This window comes from Trachemys scripta, chromosome 16 (genome assembly GCF_013100865.1).
Source record: "Trachemys scripta elegans isolate TJP31775 chromosome 16, CAS_Tse_1.0, whole genome shotgun sequence".
NCBI classification, from domain to species: Eukaryota; Metazoa; Chordata; order Testudines; family Emydidae; genus Trachemys; species Trachemys scripta.
Window position 1 is genome coordinate 12418827 of NC_048313.1, and position 22924 is coordinate 12441750.

Below are 22924 nucleotides of genomic sequence, written 5' to 3' on the forward strand. Positions count from 1 at the left end.
CCCCGGCACTGCCCTCCCCGGGAGCCCCACCCAGCACAGCGCCCCCCCCCCCAGGGCTGGCAGCTCGGGGCGGTGCCCCCGGGCTGGGGCTTCTCCCTGCCCAGGAGCAGTGGGCACCGCACGCTGCCCCTGGGCTTGGGGGGGGGCCTCAGCCTGCCCTGGGGTCCCCCACCCATGCCCAGAAGGAGCAGCCCACTCATCCCTGGGCCTCGCCAGTGAGGAGCCCACAGCAGCCGTTTGTGGCCGAGGGGAGAGGGGTCACAATGTGACACCTGCCCCGTGAGAGCTGAGACACCCAACTCGGTACACACAGGAGCCGTCAGCAGTTACACGCCTGGATCATCCTCCGCCCAGGGAGCCGCGGACCAGGCTCTGCCGGGGAGCGCGGTGCTCTGAAAATAAAGATTGATCCGTCCCCATACGTACCCTCTATCCCTCCATCCCCGTACGCACCCTCTATCCATCCATCCGTCCATCCCCATACGCACCCTCTATCCAACCATCCATCTATCCCCATACGCACCCTCTATCCCTCCGTCCCCGTACGCACCCTCCCTCTATCCATCCATCCGTCCATCCCCATACGCACCCTCTATCCATCAATTCGTTCATCTCCATACGCACCCTCTATCCAACCATCCGTCTATCCCCATACGCACCCTCTATCCATCCATCCGTCCATCCCCATACGCACCCTCTATCCCTCCGTCCCCGTACGCACCCTCTATCCATCCATCCGTCCATCCCCATACGCACCCTCTATCCAGCCATTCGTTCATCTCCATACGCACCCTCTATCCCTCCGTCCCCGTACGCACCCTCTATCCATCCATCCGTCCATCCCCATACGCACCCTCTATCCAGCCATTCGTTCATCTCCATACGCACCCTCTATCCCTCCGTCCCCGTACGCACCCTCTATCCATCCATCCGTCCATCCCCATACGCACCCTCTATCCATCCATCCGTCCATCCCCATACGCACCCTCTATCCATCCATCCGTCCATCCCCATACGCACCCTCTATCCATCCATCCGTCCATCCCCATACGCACCCTCTATCCATCCATCCGTCCATCCCCATACGCACCCTCTATCCATCCATCCGTCCATCCCCATACGCACCCTCTATCCATCCATCCGTCCATCCCCATACGCACCCTCTATCCATCCATCCGTCCATCCCCATACGCACCCTCTATCCATCCATCCGTCCATCCCCATACGCACCCTCTATCCATCCATCCGTCCATCCCCATACGCACCCTCTATCCATCCATCCGTCCATCCCCATACGCACCCTCTATCCATCCATCCGTCCATCCCCATACGCACCCTCTATCCATCCATCCGTCCATCCCCATACGCACCCTCTATCCATCCATCCGTCCATCCCCATACGCACCCTCTATCCATCCATCCGTCCATCCCCATACGCACCCTCTATCCATCCATCCGTCCATCCCCATACGCACCCTCTATCCATCCATCCCCATATGCACCCTCCATCCATCCCCATACGCACCCTCTATCCAACCATCCATCTATCCATCCATCCCCATACACACCCTCTATCCAACCATCCATCTATCCGTCCATCCCCATACGCACCCTCTATCCATCCATCCATCCATCCATCCCCATACACACCCTCTATCCATCCATTTGTTCATCTCCATACACACCCTCTATCTAACCATCCATCTATCCATCCATCCCCATACGCACCCTCTATCCATCCATTCGTCCATCTCCATATGCACCCTCTATCCAACTATCCATCCATCCCCATACGCACTCTCTATCCAACCATCCATCTCTCCATCCATCCATCCCCATACGCACCCTCTATCCATCCGTCCCCATACACACCCTCTATCCATCCATTTGTCCATCCCCATACACTCTATCTATCCATCCCATACACACCCTCTGTCCAACTATCTTTTCATTCCATATGCACCTTCTATCTATCCATCCGTCCCCATACTCATCTTCTGTCTGTCTATCCATCCATCCATCCCCATACACAGCCCCTGTCCATCCATCTCGGGGAAGATGCGGCTTCTCTTTAGTCTGTGCTTCGCTGTCCTTTGCTTCGCTTGTTTTCCGGTGTCTATTTTAATTAAAATAAGATCCGATTTAGTGTCTGCACGAGGATCCCCTATGTCAGATACTGCACAGCACTCCAGCTAGGGCTGGGCATGGAACCCAGGAGTCCTGACGCCCAGCCCCCTCTGCTCTCACCACAAGACCATCCTTTCTTACCAGCTGTTTCCTGCATTTCTTTTCTTGCTGTTGACAGTCGGCTCCGGACTCCAGCAGCGGCCCTGCAGGGCAGCCGGCCCCGTTTCCCACCGCCCCCCCGATGATGCCTCCACCCTTCGTAAGTTACCCGAACCCAGCACCGCTTACTAACCAAACCAGCATGACCCAGCCGTCCCAGAGCGCTGCACAAAGCGGGAGTTGCTGGCCTGGCCGTGTGGGATGACTGTGCAAAGTTCAGTACACTGGCTGTGTGTGTGTGCGCATGTGCACGTGTATGTGTATGCATGTGCGTACATGTGTGTGTGCGTGCATGTGTACATGTATGTGTATGCATGTGTGTATATGTGTGGGTGCGTGTGTATGTGTGTGCGTACGTGTGTGTGCGCATACATGTGTATGTGTATACGTGTGTGTGTGTGTGCATACATGTGAGTGTGCGCGTGTGCACGTGTATGCGTATGCATGTGCATACATGTGTGTGTGCGTACATGTGTGCACATGCATGTGTATGCTTTTGTGTATACGTGTGTGTGCGTACATGTGAGTGTGCGCACGTGTGCACGTGTATGCGTATGCATGTGTGCATATGTGTGTATACATGTCTATGTGCTTGTGTGCGTGTGTGTGTGTGTATGTGTGCGTGCGCACCCTCATTGCTCCCCGTTAGCTCAGACGGGGCAGTTTGTGCCGCATTGGCAGACGAGGGGAGCTGCGGTGGTGCGAAGCCCCGTGCAGACGTGCTGCGGTGGTGACAAGGAGACACCCTGAGCGAGCTGCACCAGTGGCTGGTGCCAGGTGTCTGCCCGAGTAGCTGCAGTGGTGGTGGAGTCCCTGGCTGGCCAGGGCCAGTCCCTTCAGTAGGGGGGCTGCCCTGGGGCCGGTCTGAGCCGCATCATGCAGCCTGTCTCTTCTTGCTCCTAGATGCCTCCTCCTGGAATCCCCCCTCCCTTCCCCCCCATGGGACTCCCTCCTATCGGGCAGAGACCGCCAGCGATGCCCCCCATGCCCCCTGGCATGATGCCGCCTCTGCTCCCACCCATGGCAGGGCCCCCACCCATAGGACAGGTAAAGCCACTCCCTTCGTCTCTCTCTGTCTGAGTCCAGGGCCCCCCTTGAGCCTCCACTTGGGGTGGAATGTCAGTGCAGGACCATGGATCGCACGCCTGGGACCCATCATCCGGGAAGCAGGGTCTGGTTGGTTGCGGGGCGGGGGGGATTGGGAGCCAGGACTCCTAGGTTCTATCCCACCTCTGGGAGGGGAGTGGGGTCTGGTGGGGTACAGCAGGGGGGCCGGGAGCCAGGACTCCTGGGTTCTATCCCAGCTCTGGTCTCATGACCCTGCGGCTGCAGGTCAGTCCCTCTCCCAGGCTGAAAGAAGTGGGGGAAGTGGCTGAGTAGCGTAACTAAGGGGAGGGGGCTGGGCTCTGGCAAGGGCTGGCTGGGCCAGGGCTCTCTGCAGCCAAAAGTTTTCTGTTAAACCTCGACGACAAAGATGTTGGGAAAAGCCCCACGCAGACGTAGGTTCTGTGGCCTCATCCCCCGCGTCCCTCTGGCCCCAATCCTGTGATCGGAGCCATGCTGCCGGTGTTCCATGGACGCGGGCGGGGATCACAGGGCGGGGTTCTGAACCGGTTTCCCCGGCTCCATTGGCCCCGTGCCTGCCGGCTGCCTTGCCAGGCTGACGTGCCACCTTTCTGTCCCCTAGATGCCACCCATGGTGCCTCCCATGATGCCGGGGATGCTGATGCCGGGGGTGCCAGCTGGTCCTGTTCCTGGTGTGGTGAGCAGCCCTGTAACCTCCCTGTTGTCCAGCCAGCCATGCCCAGGCCCGGCGGCAGGGGCTGCCTGGGCTGACTTGGGGGTGGAACGTAGAGGGGTCTCCATGCCCTTGTCCTGCCCCTCTCCGCGGGGGCCCCACTACCCAATCCCTGTTTCCAGAGCAGAGCTCAGCATTAAAATGAGGTGCCACCCTGGGGTGAGGGCGGGGTGCCAGGACTCCTGGGTTCTTTTTCCAGTTCTGCTCCTGACTTGCTCGCTGCAGCATTGGAACAGTCAGTGGCTGGCCTCGTGCCTCAGTTTCCCCCTTGCAGATGGGGCTGGTTCTGAGCTCCCATGGGGGTTTGTAGAGGGATTCAGGGGGCCTGGGCGGGGGAGTCTGGTGACGGGTCGGGTCCGAGCCGCAACCCCCGCGGCTCATGGCCCCGTTTCTCTTTTGGCAGGCGGCTCCTGGGACAGACCCAATTGGCGGTGAGTCCCAGGGTCCATCGCAGGAGGGTGGTCCATAGGGGAGCTGACGAGAGGGGGGCCGGTCCATCCTAGCAGGGGAGGGGGGAGCTGTCTGGAGTTTCTGCCGCCCCCAGCGGCTCAGGGAGGAGGGTGAAACATTGCTGCATCCCAGGGGAGCACCTGGGAGTCACGCCCAATCCTGAGGGGGCCCGATCCTGTGCATGATGCTGGGTGCCCAGCCCTGCCGGTCTCTCTTGGGGATCTGTAACCCCCACTCTGAGTGCAGGACCTGACAGCCCCCGACCATCCCAGTAACATCTGGCTCTTGTTTTCCAGCTGCTCCGGCCCAGCCAGCACCCACAGTGAGTAGCCCCCCCCCAGCAATACTGCTGCACAGGCTCCCCCCATCCCTAAGGAGCGTTCATCCCAGCCTCTTAACCCTCGTGAATAGCAGGGGCTGCGGGTCGGGATTGAGGGGCACCATCAGAGCTGCGGGGGCAGGGCTGGAGTAGTAGGGGGCTGTGGGTGGGGATTGAGGGGCACCAGCAGAGCTGCGGGGGCAGGGCTGGGGTAGTAGGGGGCTGGGAGTCGGGATTGAGGGGCACCAGCAGAGCTCAGAAGAGGAGTTGATTCTTGTCACTCGTATGCCCACCAGCTCCCGAATCCCATGGTGGCCCCCGTCCAGCAGAGCCTGATGGGCAGCGGCTCCCCCATGCAGGACGCCCCCCGCAAGGTAGCGTGTCCCGTCCCTTCTCCGTGGCTCTGGGGGGGGGCGTGGCTGGCCAGTGACGCAGCCCTCAGCGGTCGGATGTGTGTCAGGAGTGGCAGAAGCACCCTAAAAGTGGGGGGCTCTGGCCCCCTGCCCCCCCGCCCCATTCCGGTGCCCCAGTGTGTGTGCTCCCAGTAGGGTGACCAGATGTCCCAGTTTTATCGGGACAGTCCCGATATTTGGGGCTTTTTTTTATATGGGCTCCTATTACCCCCACCCCCGTCCCGATTTTTCACACTTGCTGCCTGGTCACCCGAGTCCCAGCCAGATCCCGGCTTAACTCCTGGGGAGGAGCTGTGGACAAGGGCCAGGAAAAGCCAAACAAGCCCCAAGGGCCTGATCCTGCCACCAGGGGGCGCCGCTCCCCACTGAGCACCGTGGGGAGGTCATGGCACGTGGCCACCTGCCCCTTACTCCAGTGGGGTGAGTTACACCAGCATTTCCACCACCCCGGAGAGTGGCTCGGCGGGCCCAATCCTGACCCAACTGGCGTCATCTGGAGTTTTGCTGCTGGTTGCCGTGGGAGCAGGAGCTGGCCCATTGCTGTACAGGGAGGGGGCTGGGGCAGGGGCCCTGGTGGGCTGCATGGCCCTGGGGCTGTGTGGCCTGGGGAGGGCAGCTGGGGGTAGGACTGGGGAGGGCGCTGGTTGGACCTTCCTGACCCTGCTCTTGCTTGTGGTGGCCAGAAGCCCCCGTGGAGTGAGCACAGGGCCCCGGACGGGCGCATTTACTACTACAACTGCAACTCCAAGCAGTCCACCTGGGAGAAGCCGGATGAGCTGAAGTCCAAAGCAGAGGTGAGTTCCTTCAGAGCCCTTCACCCAGCACTGAGATGCAGCCACCTCTGGGGTGGGGCGCAGCAGCTGAGTGACAGCTGCACAGCAGTGCTAGAGGGCCACTGGAAATGTGCGTGTGCGTCCAGGAGGAGATTAGGGAGGCAGAATATAACATGAGGATTTAGACCTCAGCTCTTGTGACCCACTGGCCCGCTCCCCACGAGTCCTGCCTCCATCCTAAGCACCGGTATTGTCAGTGCCCTCCATTGGCATGGGCTGGTGGCTCTCTCCCTCCACATGGCGCCCTGCTCTCTCCCTCCACAGCTGCTGCTCTCCCAGTGTCCCTGGAGGGAGTACAAGTCGGACACGGGCAAGTCCTACTACTACAACTCCCAGAGCAAGGAGTCGCGCTGGACCAAGCCCCGGGACCTCGACGAGCTGGAGGGTAAAGGGGGCGGCAGCCCAGGGAGCTGGGGACCAGGGCAACACACCCTCGGGAGCATGGGCAGATGCCCCCGTGCCCCAGGCTGATGCTTCTGTCTGGGCTGCAGGGTAACCCTGCCGTGGGCCGGGCTGGGAATGCAGCCAGTGCACCCTGGGTCTCTGTGCCCCAGCCTGTGAGCGGTCCCAGACCCCCTAGTGATCACCCTTGCCATGAGGGCAGGCCTCCGAGCCTGGGCTTCCGGGCTCCAGCCCTCCTGCGTCTCCCCTGAGCTCTGCCCAGGAGTCCCACTGCACTAGACTCCTGCTTCGAGATCTCAGGGACCCGCTGCACCCCCAGCAGCCTGTTCAGAACAGGGGGTTGTTAGCTAGCAGGGCCCAGCCCCCCCTGTCCTGGGCGCGGCCCGGGAGGCAGAGGAGAAGCCGGAGTTGAGGCTGGGCAGTGCCGGGCTCCACCAGCCGCCTGCTGTGGATATGCCATTCTCAGTCTGCTCCTGTCTCTTGGTCCCGGGGAGCCTGTGTGTCAGAGCCCAGCCCTTAGCCCAGCCTCCGGCACCTCTCCGGCCCTCGCCCTGCTGAGCCCGCGCGGCCCTGCCCGACTCCTGGCATTAGGCTCAGCCCCTGGGGCTCCCAGTGCCTGGCAGATCTTGTGTCGAAGCGGGTCGGTTGCAGCCAGTCCTTAGCTGGCCGATCGTACCAGCTACGTGCCCCAGGCCCCCTGCTTTGCCCCAGGAGCAGCTTCAACCCTTTGCACCTATCGGGCACAGAGGCAGAGCTCCTCGCAGTGACATGTCCCCACGTTGGCCACCGGGCGCCGCCCCCCCGGGCACCGAGTAATGGCCGGGCTCTTTGTTTCCCTCCTTGCAGCGCTCATCGAGGAGGAGGAGGCTGGGTGAGTGGCTGGCGTCTGCCCCCGGGGCTTGGACCCGTTAGCTCTGACCCAGGGCGGTAAGAGCAGGGCGCCGGCACCCCCGGGGCCCAGAGGGGGGCAGAGCCCTCAGGAACACCCCCCCCCCTCCCCGGGGGACACAGGAGCAGGGCCCTCAGGAACGGGGGCCCCCGGGGGGTGGGGGTGTGCTCAGGAACAGGGCCCCCTGGGGGTCAGAGAGGGACGTGCCCTCCGGAAGGCCATGGGTTTCGAGGGCAGGTACCTCCCTCGCTGGGGTGACGTGGGGAGGGCAGAGCAGAGACCACCCCCCGGCATGGGGCCTACAGAAGCCACCCTTCCCCTCATGGGTGGTGGGCCCCACTGAGCCGTGAGCCCAGGGGACTGGCCCTCAGTGCTCTGCGTGGGGCCCTCTGTCCCCCCTCCCCTATGTGTCTCACTAGACCCAGGCTCCGGCCTTCTCTGCTCTTCCAGGAAGCAGCAGGAGACGCCGTCAGCCGCCTCTAGCCCCAGCCTGTCCTCGGCCGCCACCACGGACACGGAGGCTGCGGGTGGGGAGGAGCAGGAGACGCCTGTGCTGGGAAGCTTGGCCGAAGGCCCGGAGGAGGCTGCCCTGCAGCAGGAGGAAGTGACCAGCAGGTGACGGCGACCTGGGCTGGGGAGCTGCGAGCAGGGACCCCCCACACGTATCAGGGGCGTTTGGTCTCCTCGGATGCTACGCCCGGGGGCCAGTTAGCCCCAGAATCCTTGGCCAGGCCCGTCTGGACGCCGGGCACACCCAGCTCCGCAGGATACCCCGGGCAAGAGCTGGGCCCCATGGTGTCAAGCCTTGCTCCAGAGAGTGGAACAGAGACAACAGTGACCGGCCAGGAGATGTGATTGCAGCCGAATGCACCCCCTGCCGGGGAGCGACGGGGCCCCCGGCCCTTGCCCTGGGATCCCCCTGCCAGGGAGCGATGGGGCCCCCGGCCCTTCCCCCGGGATCCCCCCTGCCAGGGAGCGACGCAGCCCCCGGCCCTTCCCCCGGGATCCCCCCTGCCAGGGAGCGACGCAGCCCCCGGCCCTTCCCCCGGGATCCCCCCTGCCGGGGAGCGACGCAACCCCCGGCCCTTCCCCCGGGATCCCCCCTGCCGGGGAGCGACGACGCCCCCGGTCCTTCCCCCGGGATCCCCCCTGCCGGGGAGCGACACAGCCCCCGGCCCTTCCCCCGGGATCCCCCCTGCCGGGGAGCGATGGGACCCCCGGCTCTTCCCCCGGGATCCCCCCTGCCGGGGAGCAACGAGGCCCCTGGTCCTTCCCCTAAGATCCCTCCTGCCGGGGAGCGACAGGCCCCCCGGCCCTTCCCCCGGGATCCCCGTCGGGGAGTGAGTGTTGCTGAGCCAAGCGGGACGCCCCCCTCCAGCCCAGCCTGTGCCCCTCCCCCGCTCCTCCTGCAGCTCCCTGGGGCGCAGCCCCCAGCGTTACATGCCGTGACCCCGGTGTGTTTGTGTTCCCGGCGCAGTGGTGACCCCGGCCGGCGGGAGGAGGAGGAGGAGGGGGGGGCCGGGGAGAGGTGCGCCTGCAGCTGGAGCACCAAGGATGAGGCCAAGCTGGCCTTTAAGGAGCTGCTGAAGGACAAGGTACGGAGGAGGGAGCCAGGGCGGGGGGCTGGCCGGGGCAGGGGGCCTGTTTGCGGGGGGCTGGGGCTGGCCGGGGGGGGGGGGGGGGGTGTGGGGGGGGCTGGGGGCCCGGGGGGGGGGGCGGGGCGGGGGGGGGGGCTGGGGCTGGCCAAGGTGGGGGGCTGGCTAGGGCAGTGGGCCTGTTTGTGGGGGGCTGGGGACTGGCCAGGGGCCCGGGGCTGGCACGGTCCTAGCTGAGTCCCAGCGTTTGGTGTCAGGGCGTTCCCTCCAACACCTCGTGGGAGCTGGCCATGAAGATGATAGTGGACGATCCGCGGTACAGGTAGGGACCAGCCCCACCGCCAGCACCGCCCCCCTTCCACGCTGGCTGCGTGCAGGAGTGCAGACCCCTGCAGGGAGTACCTGGGAGTAACCCCGCCCCCCCCCAGCCAGCACTCCTGCCCCGCTCCCCACAGCGCCCCCTGGCAGAGGCTGGGAATGGAGTACCCGGGAGCCCCCCTCCAGCCAGCACCCACTCCCCACACGCCCACTGCTGAGAGAGGCCGGTGCTGAAGTACTCGGGAGCCCCTCCAGCCAGTGCCCCCGTTTCTGCCCTCGATGCTGGCCCCTCAGCAGCCGCCAGTGAGGGCCTCTAACCCAGCCCAGCCCGTCCGGTCTGTGCCCAGTGCCCTGCCCAAGCTGAGCGAGAAGAAGCAGGCCTTCAATGCCTACAAGGCCCAGCGGGAGAAGGAGGAGAAGGAGGAGGCTCGGCTGAGGGCCAAGGAGGCCAAGGAGGAGCTGCAGCGGTTCCTGGAGCAGCACGAGCGAATGAGCTCCATCACCCGCTACAGGTGTGGGCGGGCGCCGGGGGGAGAGGGGCCAGGCAGGGGCTGGGAGGCCGTGTGGGGAGAGCAGCCAGGCAGGGGTGTCGCCTCCTGCCTGTTGAGGGGGACTCCTTTGTTTATGGGACCTGGCCTTGGGGTGCTGGATAGAGGGTCCCAGAGCAGGTGGAAGGTTAGGAGAGCACGCACACAGACAGCTAACAACATTCAGGATCCAACCAACCCCTGTGCGCCTCCCCTCCCCAAGCCAGAGAAAGAACCCAGGAGTCCTGGCTCCCAGCCCCCCCCCCCCCCCTCCCCTCTCAGAACCAGGAGAGAACCCAGGAGTCCTGGTGCCACTTGCTTTAGCCACAGATCACCCTTCCCTGGCAGTAGAGAGGTACGAGTCCGTTGTGGGCTGTTCTGCTGGGTCTGTGGCCGGTCTGTAGCCAGCCTGCGGGTGGGGAGGGAGGGAGTGGGGCTGAGAGCAGGTTCCGGGGTCCCCAGTTAGACTACATCGGGGAGGTGAGTGTCACTGGCCAGGCGGGGCCCAGGGAGGCTGTTCTGGAAATGACTGAGGGAAGCAATCTCTGGGGAGGTGGGGGAGCCCTCCCTGGGGCATCTCCCCGGCCCAGAGGGGCAGTTTCACAAGCAGCTGGAGGAGCCCCTGCTAATGTCAGAAATCACCGACTGCGTCAGTCCCTCCAGGCATCTCCATCGCCTCTGCCCCTGAGCCCGCAGGAGCCGGGCCGCCCCCTGCCCTGTCAGTATGCCCACCTGCTGGCTGCGCTCTGGCTCCGTCCCCATGGGGAGAAGTGTCTCGCTGCGTGGCCTCGCTGGGCCCGGGTGCGCAGTGAGGAGCCAACCCAGTAACTTCCTGTCCCGGCCGTTCCTTTCCCAGGAAAGCTGAGCAGATGTTCGGGGAGCAGGAGGTTTGGGCTGTGGTCCCCGAGCGCGACCGCAAGGAGATCTACGACGACGTGCTGTTCTTCCTGGCCAAGAAGGAGAAGGTAATGGCGGGTCCCAGCTGTGGCACAGGGCAGTGACGGGCCAGTGTGAACCCACACGGAGTCAGTGCGGAGCACTCGACTGTCACAATCCAGAACGGTGACGGGCCAGTGTGACCCCACCCGGTGTCAGTGCGGAGCACTCGACTGTCACAATCCAGAACGGTGACGGGCCAGTGTGACCCCACCTGGTGTCAGTGCAGAGCGCTCGGCTGTCACAATCCAGAACGGTGTCAGGGCCCGTGTGACCCCGCCTGGCGTCGGCACGGAGCCCAGGCTGTCCCATAACGGTGTCAGGGCCCGTGTGACCCCGTCTGGCGTCGGCACGGAGCCCAGGCTGTCCCATAACGGTGTAGGGCCTGTGTGACCCCGTCTGGCGTCGGCACGGAGCCCAGGCTGTCCCATAACGCTGTAGGGCCCGTGTGACCCCACCAGGCATTGGTGCGGTGCGCCCTGCCATCACACTCCATCCTGATTAAAAACGAATGCTGCACAAAACCCATGTGGCACATACTGATTGGCGTCTAAACTGGCTTGCGGCTCGATCCCAGGGCACCGGTGTAAATGGAATTCTCGTCATGCCCCCACGGGGCCCAGGGCTTTGCAGTGGCTTTGTCAGGGATCTGGGAGAGGGTATAAAATCTGTACAGGAAACGTTCACAGCTGACAGCTGAGTGTGCGGAGCAGGACATAGTGATTCAACTGAGTAATCGGCTGTGTCGTAAACTGGGCACGTCCAGTGGTTTAATGCAGCCGCAGGTCACGTCTCTAGGAGCCGGGAGGGTAGGTCAGCTGGCAGGACGGGGCACTGTCTCCTGGCAAAGGGACTGGGTCCATGTGGCCACAGCTGAGCAGGCGTGTGCGGTGCTGTGGCTCAGAGGGCGAAGTGATGGGTGGACGCCTGAGCAAGAAGACGAAGGGAGATGGTGTCACCTCTGGGTGCAGCACTGGTGAGACTGGATACTGTGTCCGCACTTCCCAACGGGAGCGACAAATGGGGACGGGTTCAGAGAAGAGTCACAAGAAGAGACGTGGAAAACCCGCCTGACAGTGAGAGAGCAAAGACCCTCAGTCAACTTAGTGGATCCCAGAGAAGGCTAAGCAGTGACTTGGTGTGTGACGGTGCTGCCCGTGGGAGCCAGCTGAGGTCACTCAATCCGGGTGAACTGCAAACAGACCGGGGCAGACAAACCCCCAACGCTGGTGGTTATTCCAGTGCTTAGATTTACCAAGCCAGCCCAAAACAGCTTCTATAGGACCTCCCTGGTTACTCAGACGTCCAAACAAGGCAGTTCCCTTAAAGTGCCCAGCCTCAGGCCTCCGTCCAGACACGCACGTCAAACATATGATGATGATTACTGAAAATCTGATCTCATCGTATAAAAGAAAAGGTTCTTCCAATCCCAAAGGATCAGCCCCAGACCCAGGTTCAATTATAACTTAGATCTTACCCAAAACACATGCTTATAGCCAATTCTTATTAACTAAGCTAAAATTGATTAAAAAAGAAAAGCGAGAGAGTGTTGGTGAAAAGATCAATATACAGACAGACTTGAGTTCAATTCTTGAGGTTCAGACACAGCAGAGATGAGCTTGTAGTTGCCAAAAGTCCTTTTAGAAATAGTCCAGAGGTTATAGTCCAATGTCCATATTCAGGGTGGCTCCCGTCAGTGACTGGGGATCTCAATCCTTGTGGCTTAAGGTTTCCCCCTCTTGAAACCCAGAGCAGATCTGAGATGAAGCAGGATCGTGTCCCAGGGTTTTTATACATTTCCAGCAGCCTCTTGGCCTGAGAAAACAATAGGCCTAACTCTCCTTCTCCCAAACATCCTGGCAATTAGCACAGGGTCATTTATCCATTAAACAGTTCAGATCCAGGTCACCACAACCTTCAAAGAGCCAGAGAGACAATAATACCATTTCCCTCAAGTGTCTTCCTAAATGTTAATATTCCTTTTTCAATCTTTGAATCAAAGCTCTAGCAATAGACAAGACTTGTTTGCTTCCATCACAAGCCCTGAGCAAACATCTCCCCTTCTACCTCTAACACTGCCGGCTGCATTTCAAAGCTCTGTTCATTTACAGATCTTCCTAGCCAGTCTCTAAAGTTCGGCCATGGGTCAGGTCAGTCTGTGAGTTAATTAACTCTTTCTGGCCCTGTCATCTTCCAATGAGATATTATATTACACTCATAACGTCACATGGTCACAGTAGGAACGTACGTGGGGAGCTGTCTGAGAGCTCCGGGCTCCTACGAAGGCAGAACAAGACCCAGGGGCTGGGGCAGACTGGAAATATGGCACAATTTTGTGGGGAATTAACCATCGAACGGCTCACCCAGGCGTGAGGGGGTCAATCGGGAGTCTGTAAATGGGAAGTTGTGGCTCCACCCCGGCTCTGGGCTGGATGAGGGGTCCTGGGGCGTGATTCTCCGGCCCGGCTTACGCAGCTCGCCAGCATTTCTCAGTCTTTTCAGGTCGGGAACCCCTTATTCAAAGTCAAAATGTTCCCCACCCCCTTATGTTTCCTATGGAGTCAGAGTAACCAGTGTGTGTGTGCTACTGGCACTCAGCCTGTGCGATGGACGGGTGGGGGGGATCTGCTTCGAAGGGGACAGAGCCCTGGAGGGGGAGCAAGATTTCCTTTGCTTTAGGCTGTACAGGTCTGTCGCATCTTACGCACATTTAACATGCACGATTTCAGCTTTACCTGGTCGGCAAAAACAAAAAGAAAAAATTAACAGTTTTAATACTGTACCTGTAGTGTGGGCGATTCCGCCCGCCATTGAACTCAAGGTAAGTTTGACTATTTTCACTTTACGCGCTGACCGCGGAACATACCCCAGCGTAAGATGAGACAGACCTGTAATCACATTTTCAGCGCCTCGTGGCCCCCCAGGGCCCGGCGTGCCTCTGGCCCGGATGGTGAGAGCAGTGCTGCTGGCCAGCCCAGCTCAGGGGGAGCATCACCTGCTGGGGGAGGGGGCCGTGGCCACTGGCGCTATCGGCTTGCACCACAGTGGCGGCTGCTCCGGGGGAGGCCGTGTGGGGCCATGGCAGAGAGCGGGGGGCCTGGGGGACTGTGGCAGCGAGCGGGAGGCCGTGTAGGTCCGTGGCAGTGGGTGGGCGGCCGTGGCAGTGGGCAGGGGCCTGGGGTGGCCGTGGCAGCAGGAAGGGGGCTGTGTGGGTCGTAGCAGCAGGCGGGAGGCCATGTGGGTCCGTGGCAGCGGGCGGGAGGCGTGTGGGGCGGTGGCAGCGGGCAGGGGGCCAGGGGGGCCGTGGCAGCGGGCGGGAGGCGTGTGGGGCCGTGGCAGCGGGTGGGAGGCGGTGGGAACGTGGCAGCGGGCGGGAGGCGATGGGAACGTGGCAGCGGGCGGGAGGCGGGGGGGCCGTGGCAGCGGGCGGGAGGCGGTGGAAACGTGGCAGCGGGCCGGGGGCCGTGGCAGCGGGTGGGGGGGGGCCGTGGCAGCGGGCCGGGGGCCGTGGGAGGCGGGGGGGGCGCCGTGTGTCCCAGGCTGGGTCCCTGCGGCGGGGGCGTCTGACGCGGCCCGTCTCCTCCACGCAGGAACACGCCAAGCAGCTGCGCAAGCGGAACATCCAGGCCCTGAAGAACATCCTGGACAGCATGAGCAACGTCAGCTTCCAGACCACCTGGTCCGAGGCCCAGCAGTACCTGATGGACAACCCCACCTTCGCCGAGGACCAGGACCTGCAGAGTGAGGGCAGCCCCCCGCCCCCCCCGCCCCAAGATCAATGGTACAGGCCAGCCATTGCCGCCTTCCCCCGCCCCAAGATCAATGGTACAAGCCAGCCACACCCTTTCTCCCAGAAAGGTGCTATCTGGTTGCACCCATCTCCCTAGTCTCAGGGGCCCCTTCCAACAGATGTGCTCCAAGGACCCCACCTGTCTCCCCAAGATGGTACATTCCAAGGGGATTGAGAGTCAGGACTTCTGCTCCCCATTGTCTAACCATTATACCGTCTGCCCCTCTCCCCTCTCCCAGCAACCCTGGTGCCTAGCCTCCCCCACCCCTTGCTCTAGCCCACCAGACCTCACTGCCCACCTGGATCTCTCCTGCTCTACCTCACTGGACCCCCACCCCTTCTAGGGGCAGGGGTAGAACCCAGGAGTCCTGGGTCCCAGCCCCCCCTGCTCTAACCCACCAGACTTCACTGCCCACCCAGAGCTGGGGTAGAACCCAGGAGTCTTGGCCACCAGACCTGCCTGTTGTAACACACTGGGCCCCCACCCCTTCTAGGGGCAGGGGTAGAACCCAGGAGTCCTGGTGCCTAGCTCCACTGCTCTAACCCGCTGGGTCCCCTTTCAGAGCTGGGGTAGAACCCAGGAGTCCTGGCCCCAGCCCCCAGCCCTAACCCACTGAACCTCCCTCCCCTCCCCTCTCAGAGCCAGGGCTAGAACCAGAGGCCTTGCTCTAGCCCCTGCTCTGTAACCATGGGACGTCCCTCTAGACGAGGGGCAAAGGGTTGTTATTGTATCCCACCAGGTCCCCTGCTCCCCCAGCTCCTCCCTGCCCTACCCCGCCCGGTGCCAGCTCTCCCCGCTCACCCCCCCTCCCCGCGCCTCTTGCAGACATGGACAAGGAGGATGCACTGATCTGCTTCGAGGAGCACATCCGCACGCTGGAGAAGGAGGAGGAGGAGGAGAAGGAGAAGACGAGGCTGCGTGAGAGGCGCCAGCAGCGGAAGAATAGAGAGGCTTTCCAGGTATCCGTGCCCTGGGGTCTGGAAGAGGTGGTGACGCCCTAGCGGGGGGTGACGGCTCTGGTCTGGGCTTGGCAGAGCAGGGCGGCCTGTAGGTCTAGCTGGAGGCTGCCTGCCCCTTTGGGGGGCATCAAGGACTTGGCCGGGAGGGAGTCAGGGTGCTGGGCTGCGGGGAGGGTGCATCTGGAGGGAGCTCAGTGTCTGGTCACTATAAGCTGTAACCCTTCCATGCCCAGGGCAGGACTGGTCATTGCACATCCACAGGGTTTAAAGAGCTCAGTGGTTGGCCCCTGGTCACTGGAATGCCTCCTCCTGTAGTTGTTCCAGCAGTTCTGGTTTGGGCAGCTTCTCCCCTTCCTGTCCTTCTCCCCCCGGCTCTGGCCGCGATGGCCACGGGGTCAGGTGCCTGGACAGGACGGCAGGACGTGACTGTTCTGTGTCACAGGACGGCAGGGCTGGGAGTCAGGACACCTGGGTTCTGTTCCCGACTCCATGCCAGGCTGGATGGGTCACTCAGGGCTCGGTTCTGCAGCTTGGAAGTCAGAGGGAGTTTGGGATTGAGACTACAGCCGGAGGCGGATCAGTCCCCTCCCCTCCCTGTGCCCAAGTGAACACCAGCTCGGGGCACTAAGGAAAGGTGACGTGAACATCCCCACACAGGTCTAAGGGGCCCATAGATCTCATTCCCCAGGCGGCCGCCAGGGGGTGCCCTGCAGCGCGCAGAGCACCTGGCCACCTGCATGCTGGCAGCAGGGTCCGAGCAGAGGGCCGTTGCCTCTGCTCCTAGGGAGGGGCTCCGGGAGCTTTGTAGCCCAGATCCTTCTACCCTTCAGGTCTGTACATACAGCGTAGGCTGACCTAGCTGCATAGCTCAGGGCGGTGGAAAATGCCCAGCCCGAGAGCCGTAGTTAGGCTGACAGACCCCCCCCGGGGCAGGCAGCGCTAGGCCAGCTGGAGAACTCGTCCCTCGTCCTAGTTACCGCCTCTCGAGGGGGCAGATTTACTGCGGCACCAGCCCCCTCCGCAGCGAGCGTCTGCACGACAGGGGCCCGGCTGCAGCACTTGGAGCCCACCCGGCACCTCGTCCAAGGTTCCCGAGGCAGCCGGAGGCAGAGCAGGACTAGAACCTAGGTCTAGAACCCAGTAAACCAGAGACCAGTCCCAGCTTCCCTCTCGACTCCTGTCCTGTCCTCATTCGCCACATCCCTGCAGTGACCCAGCCCTGCTGCCCGCAGATAACCGCCCCCTGCCAGGGGCAGCTGAACCCCCTTCGGGCAGAGCGACCTCTGGGGGGGATCCAGCTGTTACCCCAGCCTGGGTGCCCTGGACCTGCTATGCAGGGAGTGGCCAGCAGGGGGCAGCAGCTACTGAAGACCTTTTCCTAAGGCCAAGCCACCTGGCGTGTCCCCAGCTGATGCCGCAGTTGGCTCTGTGTTTGGGGCAGGATCACAGGTGGTGGCGAGTCCGGGCCGTGGCCTGACTCCCTCTTTCTGTGGCTGTGCAGACGGCCCGTAGCCCAGGGCTCGCTCTCTCCGTGGCCCGTCTCTCTCTCCACAGAGAGAATTGGAATTGGAAAAGGTTCAGAAAATGCCAACAAAAATGATGAGGGGGTTGGAACGGCTTCCGTATGAGGCGAGATTAATAAGACTGGGACTTTTCAGCTTGGAAATGAGACGGCTAAGGGGGGGATATGATAGAGGTCTATACAATCATGACGGGTGTGGAGAAAGTGAATAAGGAAGTGTTATTTACTCCTTCTCCTAACACATGAGCTAGGGGTCACCAAATGAAATTAATAGGCAGCAGGTTTAAAACGAACAAAAGGAAGTATTTTTTCACACAACGCACAGTCAACCTGTGGAACTCCTTGCCAGAGGATGTTGTGAAGGCCAAGACTATAACAGGGTTCATAAAAGAACTAGAGAAGTTCCTGGAGGACAGGTCCATCAATGGCTATTAGCCAGGCTGGGCAGGGATGGTATCTCCGGCCTGTTTGCCAGAAGCTGGGAATGGGCGACAGGGGATGGATCACTTGGTGATTCCCTGCTCTGTTCATTCCCTCTGGGGCCCCGGAATTGGCCGCTGTCGGCAGACAGGACACTGGGCTCGATGGACCCAGTATGGCCATTCTGATGACCTGTTTCACAGCAGAGGGGTCGTGTGAGCCATGCCGTTCCCCCTGCTGTTTGGAGGGGCCGTGGGGGGTGGGGCTCTGCTGTGCCCCGGGCGCAGGTGTGTTTGGGGGAGGGGCTGATCTCCAAGTTCTCTCTCGCTCTATCGTAGAATAACAGGCTGCTTCTTGCCCAGGCCTTTCTGGATGAGCTGCACGACAGGGGGCAGCTGCACTCCATGTCCACCTGGATGGAGCTGTACCCCTCGCTGAGCGCCGACGCCCGCTTTGCCAACATGCTGGGCCAGCCCGGTAAGGAGCGGCGTAGCCGCGGGACCATGGGGGAGAGCCGACGCCTGGCTTGGAGCCCCTGGGGGAGGCGTGTTAAAGGGCCAGCCCTGACTGCAGCAGGAGCCTGAAAGAGGGGAACTCCTGCTCCCGGGTAGAGCCGGGGGGCCCAGTGGGGTGGGTAGCGTCGCCGCGCCCCCCTCCCCTCCCCCCCCAACTACAGCTGGGAAAGCGCAGAGAGGAGAAGGGACTCGCCCGAGGGGGCAGAGGCTGTGATGCTGAAGCAGAGATGAGGGGTCTGAGCACTGGGCGTCCCTGGGTTCCAATCCCCGCCCTGGCCGGGTCCCCTTCCTGCACCTCCCCGTTGGGGCCTAGTGAGCTGCCGCTCACCTCCTGGGCCTCATCTGACAGTGTCCAGCAAGGCTGCATCAAGTGCTTAACGAGGGGACTGGAGAATAGACTAGGGGTAAGAGCAGGGGGCTGGGAGCCAGGACTCCTGGGTTCTGTTGCTCACTCATGATGTGACTGCCCTGTGCAATGACCTGCCTGCCTGAGGCGGGGTATTAATTAAGGAGCATAGTGCGCTGGGGGCTTCTCTGGAGCCCGGCAGCCCCTCCTCCTGGTGCCACGCTGGGTGTCCTGGCAGGGCCTGTAACGCCGCCCCCTCTGCTCAGGCTCTACCCCCCTGGACTTGTTTAAATTCTACGTGGAGGATCTCAAGGCTCGTTTCCATGACGAGAAGAAGATCATCAAGGACATCTTAAAGGTGAGGGCATGCAGCTGCCTCTGCCCGTGGGGTTTGGGGTCCTGTCTGACCAGCTTCCCCAGCCCCCGATTGTCCTGCTGTGTGGAGAGGGCCTTGGAATGGCCCAGCCCCTCTGCCCGGCCCTGCGTGCCCACCTGCCAGGCTCCTGTTCTCTCTGCAGGTGCGCTTCACCTTGTGGATGAAGTGTGAAGCCATCACCCCAAGCCATAGGCTAATCCGGGCCGCAGTCCAGCTCCGCTCATTTCATTCTGCCTCTCTAAAACTCCCATGCTTTGCGCTGGATGTGGGCCTGTTCTTTGCATCCTGTCCTAAACAGCTGCCATGCCCCACCCCAGAGATGGCTGCATTTCAGGGCTAGGGCGAAGTGAATCCTCTTTCTGTACCACACTGTATGTGCAGGGGGTTGGGGACTCCCCCATGACCTCCTGCCCTCGCCCTGTTCTGGGCACAGCCGCGGCTGGCCCTGGGGGATGGGATGGGACGCGGGTGACCCTGCCTCTGTCCTGGCAGGACCGTGGCTTCGGCGTGGAGGTGAACACAACCTTCGAGGACTTCGCCCATGTGATCAGCTTTGACAAGAGGGCAGCCACGCTGGACGCAGGCAACATCAAGCTCACCTTTAACAGCGTAGGTGGGGTGGGGTGAGGCGGGGCCGGGCCTGGCCCCCACCCGAGGCGTTAACCCCGCCGTGTCTGCCCCACAGCTGCTGGAGAAGGCTGAGGCGCGGGAGCGGGAGAGGGAGAAGGAGGAAGTGCGCAAACTGCGCCGCCGGGAAGCAGCCTTCAAGAGCATGCTGAGGCAGGCGGCCCCGCCCCTGGAGCCCGGCGTATCCTGGGACGAGGTATTGGGGGGACCCGCTCCCCTGCAGCGCCCGGCCCCCGGGCAACATCACCCGCCAGGCCGAGCCCCTCACCCGGGCGTCACTCACGGGGCCCGGCCCCTCCCCACCCCCGGGGCCCCTCACCCCAGCGTCACTTCCTGGCCCCAGCCCCTCACCCGGGTGTCACTCCGTGGCCCCAGCCCCTCACCCCGGTGTCACCCGCCAGGCCAAGCCCCTCACCCGGGTGTCACTCACCAGGCCAAGCCCCTCACCCGGGTGTCACTTACCAGGCCGGGCCTCTCCCCCCAGCATCACTTCCCTGGCCCCAGCCCCTCCCCACCTCTAGGGCCCCCTTACCCTGGTATCACTCACCAGGCCGAACCCCTCCCCACCCCCAGGCTGTCCTGCAGGGCAGTGCTGGTGTGAGCTGTCCCCATCTACTGTGCATGGGTCCTCCCCGCTCCCCCCAAACTCAGGGAGCTTCCTGCCAATCTTTGGCTCGATGGCTGAGGTTAGAGATTGAAGGAGTCACCCAAGGCCCCCGAGAGAGCGCGGTGACAGCAGGTGACAGCCTGCTCTAGCCCCCAGGGCAGGGGCCGTGCCGTGCCATGGGGCAGGGGCCATGCCGTGCCGTGGGCAGGGGGGCTGGCCATGCTGTGGGGCAGGGGGTGGCCGTGCCGTGCCGTGGGCTTTGCCACTGGGGAGGGGCCGGCTGTCCCCCAGCTCCCTGTCTCTGCAGGTGCGGGAACGCTTTGTCAGTGACCTGGCCTTCGAGCAGATCACGCTGGAGTCAGAGCGGATCCGGCTCTTCAGGGAGTTCCTCCAGGTGGTGGAGGTGAGGAGGGGGCAGGGCCTGGCCCCAGCCAGGCAGGGGATGACAGGGCCGTGCTCTGGGTGGCAAGAGGGTCCGGGGCCCTGTGTGGAGGGGACGGGGATGGGCCCGGAGGGGGGCGGGTGCTCTAGGACCCTATGTGGAGGGAGTGGGACTGAGCCCGGGGGGGGGGGACCTCTGGGGCCCGGTGGGGAGGGGGGGGGGCGGGGGCCGGGGGGGGGGGGGGGGGGTCCTGGGGCTCTGTGTCCCGGGAGGCTGTGGGTCCCATGTGGAGGGGATGGCAGCTCTTGGGCTACCCGCTGTCTCCTTCCCACCTCGCTGTGCCCTGAGTGGCCCCGGCCCTGTGGGGCCTGCAGGGCTGGGGCCTGACGGGCTGTGGCTCTGTGCCCCGCAGAACGAGTGCCAGCACTACCACGCCAAGGCCAAGAAACACGCCAAGAGAGGCAGGAAGCACCATCGGAAGCGCTCGCAGTCGGTGAGACCCGGGGCCAGGGCCGGGGGGCCGGGCAGCTGGAAGCAGGGCGAGGCCCTGGGCCTGTGTGTGCTGGGGCCACCCAGAGCCAGCCCTGAGGGAGGGGGCCGGAGCTGGGCTTGGAGCCCTGAGCAGCGCGGATGCCCAGTGGTGTTGGTGGACGGGTGGGGGAGAGCAGGGGATTTAGGGCCTGGGGGGCTCCGGGTCCATCAGGTCCTGCTCAGAGGGGTTTGCTGGGGTGAGGGGGGCCAGCCTGGGCAGTGTTAACCCCCTCCCCTCCCTGCCCCGCCAGGGCTCAGAGTCGGAGCTGGAGTCCCATCACCAACGGGCCCAGAAGAGGAAGAAGCGGAATCACTCGGAGTCCGGCTCGGAGCTCTCCTCCTCGCCTGACTCAGGTGGGCACTGGGGCAACCCTGGGCAGGTGGGCAGGGGGAGGGACTGGGCCCATGGCACCCGGGCGCAGCTGGGCCCCTTGGCGGCGGCCGCATGACACTCCCTCTCCCCGCAGATCTCAGCTCCCGCAAGTCCAGGAAGCAGAAGAAGAAAAGCAAGAAGAAGAGGCACAAATCGGTGAGTGCAGCTGGGGAGGGGATGGTGCCAAGCCCGGGGCGGGGAGGGTGCTGGTGGAATCTCCCCCCCCCCACCCCCGTCTCAGCTTTGCCCCCCTGAGCCCCAGCCGTTGTGTTACAGAACAGCCCCCAGAGCGAGGGCGAGCGAGGGAAAGAGAAAGGCAGGAAGGGGAAGGAGAAGGAGCCGGAGCGGGCGGAGGGGCGACGGCGCTCCCCCCAGCGCAGCCTCAAGAGGGAGAAGGTAAGTGGGGGGTAGGGGAGGTGGAAGTGCTGGCTTTGGGGGGCAAGAGGGGGGCAGGATAAGGGTGGGGTTAGGAGGGACTAGAGGCAGATGCGGGCCAGGATGGCGACTGTGGGGCAGGCAAGGGGGTCGGATGCTGGCTGTGGGGCAGGATGCAGGGCAGGCAGTGGGGCAGGTAGGGGTCGGGGTGCCAGCTGTGGGGCAGGATGCAGGGCAGGCAAGGGGGCGGGCCACCAGCTGGGGGGCAGGCAGGCTGCTCCCCTGATCTCTCTCCCTGCCCCCACGCAGAGCGTCTGGGACACGTCGGACAGTGAGCCGAGCGAGGGCGAGCTGGAGAAGCGGCGTCGGACGCTGCTACAGCAGCTGGATGACGATCAGTAGCCAGGTCTGCGGGACTGTCGCTGAGCTGGGGCTCCCTGGGGCCCCTGTGGGGCCCCCTCAGCTCTCCACCCCCTGCCCAGCCTGGGGAGAGGCTCCGGACAGCTCGGTGCGGGCGAGGGGCTGCTGCTCTGCCCCAGGACTGGGGGCTCCCGAGAGAGCAGAGAGGGGGTGTCCCGCTCCGCCCAGGACTCCTTCCCCCGTCCCTGTGGATCCCCCCTGCACCCGAGGACCTGTCGCCCCCGGGGCTGCTGTGACCACCTCCGCTGGGCTGGCCCCTCGGCGCTCAGAGGACTGGCCCCAGGACGGCAGCGCTTTGGATGGTGGGGCCCTGGGGCGAATGCGGCTCGGAGCTGGCTCTCACACGTGGTTCCGTGGATGCCCCCGGGCCCTGGCGCCGAGGATCGTGGGTGCCTGGGGCTCCCCGCGGGGGCGTGTGCTGCTGAGTAGCCGGGACCCTCGGGCCTCTCGTACTCTGGGAATTAAAGGGGTTTTTTTAAATAATAATATTTATAAATGTGGCCTGGCGGCTGCCGTCTCATACTCCATTGCACGTGGCCAGCCTGGCGTGGCCCAGCCCCCGAAGAGCTGACGGGAGGGGCAGGGGGGCTCTGTCATGTGCCAGGGAAGGGGCTGCCCCCCCCCCACCCCCTTGGCCCAGGGGGGGGGTGGGGGCCCCCCCCCCCCCCAAACGCCGTCAGCCCCTGGCAGAGAGCAGCTGGCAGGCTCGGCCTGTTGGTGCTGGGGTGGGAGCTCCAAGGAGCTGGCAGATCAAACCGCCGTGGGGGGAGCAGACACCTGAGAAGAGGCAGGAGGCCGTCTCTGGTGGTCTCCAGCCCTGGGGCCGTAGTGGCTCAGTACAGAGCACAGAGGGCACTGGGTATAGAAAACCCCAACCACTCCCTTGCTCTCGCCCCAACCCAGAGACAAACGCC

At 63.4% G+C, this 22924-nt stretch overlaps 1 protein-coding gene across 3 annotated transcripts; it reads left to right on the forward strand.

The window, feature by feature from the left end:
- The first annotated feature begins 2213 nt into the window (after positions 1–2213).
- Positions 2214–22510, forward strand: PRPF40B (pre-mRNA processing factor 40 homolog B). 3 transcript variants are annotated; one of them, XM_034792615.1, is made up of 26 exons: positions 2214–2386; positions 3190–3333; positions 3974–4048; positions 4488–4515; positions 4831–4856; positions 5150–5227; positions 5950–6060; positions 6364–6484; positions 7348–7372; positions 7841–8005; positions 8868–8985; positions 9243–9307; positions 9651–9815; positions 10687–10795; positions 14357–14507; positions 15383–15516; positions 17797–17935; positions 18586–18677; positions 19188–19304; positions 19381–19518; positions 20237–20332; positions 20724–20804; positions 21094–21196; positions 21310–21371; positions 21492–21611; positions 21900–22510. In XM_034792615.1, the coding sequence occupies exons 1-26, from the start codon at positions 2369–2371 to the stop codon at positions 21990–21992; spliced, it is 2574 nt and encodes an 857-aa protein (XP_034648506.1). In that variant the 5' UTR covers positions 2214–2368; the 3' UTR covers positions 21993–22510. The 3 variants fall into 3 exon arrangements, with proteins under 3 accessions (XP_034648506.1, XP_034648507.1, XP_034648508.1); XM_034792616.1 differs by having other exon boundaries at positions 2222–2386; positions 17821–17935; XM_034792617.1 differs by lacking the exons at positions 2214–2386; positions 4488–4515 and having other exon boundaries at positions 3287–3333.
- Positions 22511–22924: the final 414 nt, after the last annotated feature.